The 9,020-nt window shown below is 38.9% G+C and overlaps 1 protein-coding gene and 1 pseudogene across 1 annotated transcript; both read left to right on the top strand.

Moving 5' to 3' along the window:
• The first annotated feature begins 836 nt into the window (after window positions 1-836).
• On the top strand, window positions 837-4,415 carry LOC104428331 (putative receptor-like protein kinase At3g47110). The gene is made up of 2 exons (XM_018866111.2): window positions 837-3,550; window positions 3,714-4,415. The coding sequence occupies exons 1-2, from the start codon at window positions 868-870 to the stop codon at window positions 4,109-4,111; spliced, it is 3,081 nt and encodes a 1,026-aa protein (XP_018721656.2). The 5' UTR covers window positions 837-867; the 3' UTR covers window positions 4,112-4,415.
• Window positions 4,416-6,819: 2,404 nt separating this feature from the next.
• Window positions 6,820-7,295, top strand: LOC120292541 (annotated as a pseudogene).
• The last annotated feature ends 1,725 nt before the right edge of the window (window positions 7,296-9,020 follow it).

The following is a 9,020-nucleotide window of genomic DNA, read 5'->3' on the forward strand; positions in this document are numbered from 1 at the left end:
ATCAAACAGTTTAGGACTAAATTGGCACCAATAAAAGTTTTAGAATTAAATTGGTATAAATGCAATAGGTTTATGATTTTTCTAGCACTTTTCCCATCAAATACCGGTCCAAAATCAGTCTAAAAAAGTATTATTTTGAAATATGTACTTGTCCAAACAGCAGAGATTTTGCACTCCTTTTCAGTAAAAGCACCATTTCGAACTTCAAAGAAAAAGAAACGATATTTCAACCGCATAAGATGGGACATTGTGTGGAGAAATGGACTGTATTATCGTAACATTGCAATTTGTAGAAAAGATCATCTCAAATACTTGACTTCTCTTGCAACTTTGACCTTTCTCTATGTTTTTCACTTTACACACGGCAGGAATTGGTGATAAAACAATTTCATTGAACTTGGACTTCGGTTAGTTTTTGTCTCAATGTGATTGGGAAGAAGATATATCTTGAAACTCACGATAATTGCGTTCTATGTACTGGAAAGTCAAAAAATTTTAAATGCGCAGAAAAGACTGAAGTTGTCGCCCAAACTTGCCGGTGCGGGCATTTCAGAGATTCGAGGGTAGATTGTGGCCTTGTAGGATAAGGACACAAATGATAATGAACAAAAGTAAGCCACGTGATGCCTTGGCTGTTGTTGGCTGACTTGACTATCAATAGTTTCGTCGCAAGTTGCAACTCACAGCCTTGTCTTTTTCTCAACTTGCGTGCTCCATCTGTCATGACTATTCTTGCATTGACGACATCCACGTGTCTTAGTATCAAAGATCTTGTTGCCTGTGTATATATTTCACCAGTTGTTTCGAAACAATGTCGCATGCACATACAAAGAGACTCAAGCTGAAAAAGCTTTGTTACTAATCCTCATGGACCTTGCCTATAGAGATCGGGTTTTATCCAGGTTACTCTCATGCATAACTACCATCATTCTTCTATTTGGGAGTGTCCTAGCTTTAGCAAAAACTGGCGTGGACGAGACCGATCGGCTTGCTTTGCTGGAATTCAAGGCCCGAGTGGTCGATCCTGGCAGGGTTTTGAGCTCGTGGAATGATACTGTCCACTTCTGCGAGTGGTATGGTATTGCATGCGGTCATAGACACCGGAGAGTCACGGTATTGGACCTCCACTCCAAGAATCTGTCTGGGGCCATGCCGCCACATATTGGTAACTTGAGCTTTTTGAGGGAAGTCCATCTACAGAACAATAGTTTCAGCTCTGAAATTCCCCCACAATTCGGGCGCTTGTTTCGGTTGCAGAAATTGTTCCTAAATAACAACTCATTTAGCGGACAAATCCCTTCGAATCTCTCCCGTTGCTCTAATTTGCTCTTTCTTCACTTAGGCTTCAATGCCCTCGAAGGAAATTTGCCTACAGAACTCAACTCCTTGTCCAAGCTCCAAGTACTCATACTTGAAGTCAACAGCTTGACGGGAAACATTCCGCTGTCCTTTGGAAACTTATCCTCTCTTCAAGTCTTCACAGTACTGTTAAATAACCTCAATGGTGTGATCCCAGAAACTCTTGGCCAGTTGAGAAATTTAAATGTCCTCGTTCTCGGCGTAAATAAATTTGTCGGTACGATTCCTATCTCAATTTTCAATATATCCACTCTAACATCCCTTGATGCAGCTGAAAACCAATTAGAGGGGGGCTTGCCTAGTGACTTAGGCTTCACTCTTCCAAATCTCAAGGGAATCGGGATGAGCGACAACTTCCTCACTGGACCCATTCCTGAGTCAATATCGAATGCCTCTAATCTTGGTCAAATCGAAATTGTGTTGAACAATTTTACCGGGAAAGTTCCTTCTTTCTCAAAGATGAGAGGACTGTATTGGTTTAGTATTGGCCAAAACAACTTAGGAAGTGGACAATCTGGTGATCTTGATTTCCTCTGCTCTTTAACCAATTCCACAAACTTGGAAATACTTTCCATAGAGAGCAATGCTTTTGGAGGACCAATCCCTGACTGCATCGGTAACCTCTCTATTACCCTTTTGCAGTTTGGGTTAAGTTACAATAATATTTCTGGAACCTTACCTTCTGGAATTGGAAATCTCATCAATTTGGAGTATCTACATATGTGGGGCAATAACATCTCAGGAGACATTCCTTCGGAGATCGGAAATCTGAACAAACTGAAGGATTTGGATCTCAACCAAAATAATTTCTCAGGGCAAATACCAGAATCCATTGGCAATTTGAGGAAGTTAATCAAATTGAACTTGAAGAGCAATAATCTCCAAGGCTCAATACCGTTGTCTCTAGGAAACTGTCAGAATCTATTGCTCTTAGACCTTGCGACCAATGACCTTAGCGGTTACATACACTCAGAAATTATGAGCCTCTCATCTTTGTCGATTTATCTCGACTTGTCTCAAAATAGCTTGATTGGGTCCCTTCCAGCAGAAGTTGGAAACTTGAAAAATCTTGGCGAATTATATCTTTACGAGAACAAATTATCTCAGCAGATTCCAAGCAGTATTGGTAGTTGTGTATCTATGCAACGTCTATTTTTGCAAGACAACTTCTTGGAAGGGCCTCTCCCATTGACTATGAGTTCCATGAGAGGCCTTCAGGTTATGAATGTTTCCAACAACCGACTTTCTGGCCAAATCCCAAAATTTCTAGGGTCACTGAATTTGACGAATTTGAGCTTATCTTATAACGATTTCGAGGGTGCATTGCCTATAGGAGGAGTTTTCAAAAGTGCCATTTCAACTTCAGTTGTTGGAAACAAGAAACTTTGCGGGGGGCTACCTAATTTTCAACTTCCACCTTGTGACTACAAAGAGACAAAACAAACGGGAATAAGCAAAACTGCAAAAATTCTCATATCCATGGCCTTTGCTCTCGTAGGAGTAACCTGCATACTTTCTTTGTCATACTTCTTTTGGGGTAGACACAATAAGAAAGCATCAACATCAAGCTCTTCTAAAGATGGGCTTTTGCAAGTTTCTTATCACAATCTACTGAAAGCGACGGGTGGATTCTCCTCCACCAATCTGCTTGGTGTGGGCAGTTTTGGGTCCGTGTATAGAGGAATTCTTGATCAAACCCAGTTGATTGTGGCCATCAAGATTCTTGACCTTACTCGTCATGGAGCTTCCAAGAGCTTCATAGCTGAGTGTGAGGCCTTGAGAAGAATCCGACACCGTAATCTTGTGAAGGTAATCACGGCATGTTCTGGGTTTGATTTTAATGGCAATGATTTTAAAGCACTAGTCTATGAATTCATGTCGAACGGGAGCTTGGATGATTGGTTGCACCCAACTACATCGCAATATACAGCCAGAAGCAAGTTGAGTCTACTTGAGAGAGTAAACATTGTCATTGATGTTGCTTGTGCACTAGATTATCTCCATCATCACTGTGAAATGCCAATAATTCATTGTGATCTTAAGCCAAGCAATGTCCTTCTCGACAATGAAATGATTGGACATATAGGTGATTTCGGCCTTGCTAGGTTCCTCCCAGAAGCAACACATAAGTTACTAGTCGATCAATCTAGCTCTATTGGAGTAAAAGGATCTTTTGGCTATGTGGCTCCAGGTAATGATGCAGAAGTTGTGCCTTTGAGTTTATTTCCTTATATCGAACACGCAATTGGAGACTAACACTTAGACAAAAATGCATAGGCATAAAACATCACCGAACTATTTTTCAATCTCAATTATTCAATATGCATCACTATGCTCTCTATTGACTATTGTAGAGTACGGTGTGGGAAGTGCAGTAACCACAGAAGGGGATGTGTATAGCTTTGGTGTCCTTGTTTTGGAGATGTTCACAGGCAAGAGGCCGACCGATGACATGTTTGAAAATGGGCTGAACCTTTATGGCTTCGCAAAGGCAGCTCTGGTAGACAGAGTGGAAAAGGTAATCGATCCTGTTCTACTTCAGGAAAACCACGAGGCGGAGAAGAGACAAGCCGTCGCTCTGAATGGAAAGAACAAAAGCTGGTTCAGTACTTTGGAGTGTTTGGCTTCAATCATCGAACTAGGAGTCAATTGCTCTTCCGAGTCTCCAAAAGAACGAATGGACATGGGCAATGCATTGACTAAACTCCAAGGAATCAAGAAGAAACTTCTTGAGTTCATCGCCAATGCCTAGTTGATGTAAAATCTGAACTTCATATAGAGTCATGTGGTCTTCATGGTCATTGCTTTGTCTAGACTAGGACGTGGAATTTGGCCAAATTTGGCCATTCGTAGACAATTTGAATCTGGGGAGAGCAAAACTACAAGTGATGGAGACTATTGGCTTAGCAACCCAAGGAAGACCAAAATATTTTATGTTGTTTCAAGCAAAAGATCACCGTCCTTCAGCTGTGTGAAAAATAAATGTACTTTGTTTTGCTTTAGCATAAAAGATAGAAATGTATCCTGTTTGAGAGTTGCACCAAGAAAATGTAATAAAACGAAAAGCCACAATAGCATGGCTCCTAATATAAGTACCTCCAGACATCTGGTAATATCGAATTTTGTCTTGCTCTCTTGCAAACTTGGCCTTTTTGTTTTGGCTTTTAAAACAGAACGAAAAAATATGACTTCCTCTAAAAGTTAAATAATGTTCAAATTTATAAAAGCTTACGAAAAAAATATGTGATTACATATATCGATATTTGTTAATCTTACATCCTTAAATAAAGCCAGAGTTGAGAGAATGTGAGTTACTATGATCTCCACATGGCAAACTTTACCTCTATGATTGCCATGTGGCAATCCATATGGCTTATGTGGGTTGAATAGTCATCTACTGGCTTATCCATTTTGTCTTCTCATAAATGTAAAGAGAAATAAGGCGTTAAATGATCTCTTGTGTGGGTGGAAAGAATTGCAGGAGAACTGGCTTTCATCATCTTTTGTGGTGACATTTGAACCAAGCGTGTTTTTTCCTGTTTCTTCTCTAACGTTGGACAGCTACAAGCATCTGCCGCCAGCGTCAATCTTAGAACCGAGACAGCAATTGTATGGCCTGTATCTGAAGCCAAGGCTGGACCTAACTGCCGAAAAGAGTTGGGAGAAACACTTGCAAAACACTTGACAAATTATGGCTTAAGTCTAACCCTCAAAGTAAGCTGTTTTATTCACCATCTGCTTGTTGCGGTTGAATGAGGTTTGGCTGACATTCGTGAATATCATTGCCACATATAACATACCTTTTATCACTTACTTCCTGTGTTGATGACTCCATCTATTAGTTGGAAGTACAAGCTTTTATATCTCTTTGGCTTGTCACTGGTATATATTACAAGTCGGGGTTTACTCAATTAAGGTACGGTCCCTTGTCATTAAAAAAAAAAAAAAGGTGGAAGGTAAATTAACAAGGAAGGAGCTGTGGGGGATTCCTGTAAAAAGTTTTCTTTGATCAACTGGCAACTTTAGGAGCTTTTGGGTAATCTCGATCACAATTAAACCAAGACTAGAGTTGTCGCTAGTTCACAGATGTTGCCTGCCAAATTATGCCAGCCCTTGAGTTGTTACATTAGTCCAACATGGTGCTTGCAATAACTATACCTTTCCTATCTCATCTCAACTCAAGTTTCACGTCATTGATCAGCCTTGGCTTTATGAATCTCTGTTGCTCATTGAGATTAGTTCAGTAATTCTTACATCCACTTTGCTCAACATGGAGGCTGAATCTCTGTTGCTCATTGAGATTGGGATTTAACAAACCACAGAATGCCACCATCAGGTGATATAGCAAATACTGTACTTATTTAAGTGTTGATATTTGGCAGTCACTATGCATGACAGGAGAGGACTTAATAAAAGTTTATAGTTCTCACTAAACTTATGCATAGTATTAATTTTACTATCTGAAACTCTACGAAGCTAGCTAGAAAAAAAGGGGCAAATTGTGAAGGATACGATATGTGCCTTTTGCTAGCTTTTCTGATGGAAGAACCACGTTCGTTGTTATGGTGACTGAATTGAGGTCCCAGATTTGACTGAACAATTTAAGTTGATACATAGCGTTAGTCTCCGAGAGCCCCTGTTGCTAATTCTTGCTGAACACTTAGATGCGGGTCCCTAGTTGAATTTGAATAAAATATCTCTTATGGTAGTTTTAGAGGCTAGTAGTATTGCTTTTAAATGGATCAGAGTTGATACTGTGTTCATTGGCTGAACTCACCGAGTTTTGGATTGGTGCTCTTTTCTAAAAATTGCCTTTGTATCATCTATTTAAAAAATTGAAGACTCTTATTATAGAAAGCCGACACAACAAATCTAGTAATGGAAAATGAGTGAGTAGTTGTATTTTCCATTGTGATCTACTGTGGGTCCCCTGTATTTTGTAATTTGATTGGTAAGGTCTAGTTCAGTGAGCATGGGCTACAACTGCTCTAGCATTATGGTTAGTTTGTATGCTTAGGATCAATTAACTCTAGAAATCTAAGCTCCTCATTTTTTGGAACATGAGATGCTTCTCTGCTGCAATTTCATGAAATTTCATTTGCTATTATTACAATCCTTGATATGATAATGCGGTGATAAAGTAAGCATATTAACACCGTATTAACATAACTGCAAAAACCATCCTCAATTCTGCTTTTCATATCAAATACCCTCAATTCTGCTTTTCATATCAAATACCCTCCTAACATTTCAAAATCTACATTATGCATCTCCCCTACCTAAATTGGCCTATTTGCACTTATGCACACCTGAGATCTACACCCAGAAAGTGAGAATGATAATCGTAGGTTTTGAAATGTGAGAATAGGGTGTTTGATATGAGGAGCAAAGTCAAGGATGGTATTTATAATTTTCCCTGTCATGATACAAACTAAATGCAAGAAAATATTGTTAGTGCGGATGGTGGTTGACAAGTTCTCTGGACGCTCTCGTGTTTTTGGTTTTGTAATTTTTTATGAGCAGCAAGCAATGGATGAGGCTATTAAGGCTATGATGGGATGGACTTGTATGGGAGAGATATCATTGTGCAAAAATCTCAGCCTCAAGGTTTAGGTAGAGATAGAGATGGTGATCGTAGTTGTAATCATGGTCTTAATCGTGGCCCTAATAGGGACTATGGTGGTGGAGGTAGAGGTGGAGGTAGAGAGTGCTTGTGGCAAGCCTGGGCATTTTGCAAGGGAGTGTCCTAGTGAAGTGGGCGGAGTAGGTAGGTATGGGGGGAGGGATGACAGGTATGAGGTGGAGGACGTTGGTGGTGGGCACTATGGTCCTGATCGAAATGGTGATCGATATGGTGGGCGCAACAGGGTTAGTGGTACTGGAGGAGGATCAGGAAATGACCGCTATAGTTGGACCGATCTGGTCCTTATTGTTAAAGCTAGTACAAACACCTGGAGGAGGGTGAATAGGTGTTTAAAAGAATTTTTGAAATATAAAATAAATTTTTGAACAAAGTGTGAGAACCAAACAAAATCTGATAAATAAGTCACCACACTTCTGATAAATATTCAGAATCAGATAAGAGATGGAATAGATTTTTTGCGATACTTAAAAAAATGCAACGGATTTAAAGAGTTAAGGAATGAGAAAATTGCACATGAGAGTTATAGTGATTCGACTTAGATTAAGCTTACGTCTACTCTCCCACACTAACAACCTTCTTGCTAGAATTCACTATAGCATCAATAGAAAAGTATAATTTTTTTGAGTGCAAACACTCAATGGAAGATTCATTTTCTCTCACTAAGTCACTCTTCTTGTGATTTTCTTTTTTGAATACAATTTGTAAGAACCGTCGATGAAGAACAAGTGGTTGGAAATGCTTCAAACTTTGGAACTTCAATTTTCACGCACTATCTCAAATAGACCGAATGACCTCCTTAAATACTCCTCAATGCCTTACTAGTCATTGGCATTTTTCCAGATGAATTTGTTCCGATCAATCCATTGGATGAAATTGATTAAGGAAATCTTATAGCCGTTTGAAGATTGAGATAAAAATCTGTTGATTTTGGTCGTCCATACAATCATAATCTAGATTTCCATAATAGATGCTTCTCAAAAAAGAACTTGTCTTCAAGATTGATTTCATCAATTTGTGATTGATTCCATTAATGTATTTATAAAAGGTAAGTGAGATTTTTTGCTAGAGAGCCAGATATTGAAGAATAAATTCCTATTGTATTCATTTTGAATCCTTATCGCAAGATCAATAAATCTATGTCTGATTTTTATCTTTGTTCTAGACACGTTTCAATCTAGATTGTGTCAAAGTGGGAATACTTCTGAAATAAATAGACTTTGGCAAGAGTCTGCAATATAACTTCAGAAGTATTCTATTCTTTAAAATAAGAATAAGAGATAGAAAGTTTTGTCAACTTCAAAACTTGGTAAGAGTTTTAACACCTATGAATGTTGCAGTCAGGAAACTTTCATTCAGGGTCGAAAGAATACTCCTTATAGGTATGCACACAATTGTTTCCAGCTATAGTAAAGCAGTTGATTCTGTGCCGATTGAAAAATATTTTGTGCTTGTACCAGAGTTTTTGGATGTACTACTGTTACTTGCTGGAGGTGTCCAAAGTCTCTTCTACTGCACTGCTCTTTTTGTTCTCTAGGCGGACAAATCTGCTTGATCAGTCTTTTGATGTGTGAACTTTGGCTAAAAGATTCAACTGTTCAATGTCCGTGCATGCGCTTGACTTGATGTTTTGGTCTAATGGCATTGTTTGCTCGACTTAAACAATCAAATTTGGCCTTACTCTATGAATGCTATGATGGGTACTGGATTCTCTTTCGCTTACATGCTTTAGCAATTGCAAATGCATCTGAGATCAATCTTGGTTGATTTCTTCATTTGCTTTCACGACTATGGACTGTGGACAACTTTTTGGTGCCTAGATGGCTTGTTTATGAACAGAGCGAGAGATTCACTGTGGAAGTAATGCCTTTTCTCTTTGCAAAAGAGAAGCTGCCTTATAAATAAGTGCCTTTTTTTTTTCTAAAATATTTCAAATGTCTTAACTTTTTGAAAAGGCGTTAAGCAGGTAAACAATATGTTTTCTCATATGCATTTTGTGTGAGCTTTCTCTCCAAGCCTT

This window comes from Eucalyptus grandis, chromosome 4, assembly GCF_016545825.1.
Source record: "Eucalyptus grandis isolate ANBG69807.140 chromosome 4, ASM1654582v1, whole genome shotgun sequence".
NCBI classification, from domain to species: Eukaryota; Viridiplantae; Streptophyta; class Magnoliopsida; order Myrtales; family Myrtaceae; genus Eucalyptus; species Eucalyptus grandis.

Bases quoted from the DNA above. Each gene is read 5' to 3' on its own strand.
- LOC104428331 (XM_018866111.2), top strand. From the start codon at position 868: ATGGACCTTGCCTATAGAGATCGGGTTTTATCCAGGTTACTCTCATGC. The intron at 3,551-3,713 runs GTAATGATGCAG...TGACTATTGTAG, and splicing joins TTTTGGCTATGTGGCTCCAG to AGTACGGTGTGGGAAGTGCA.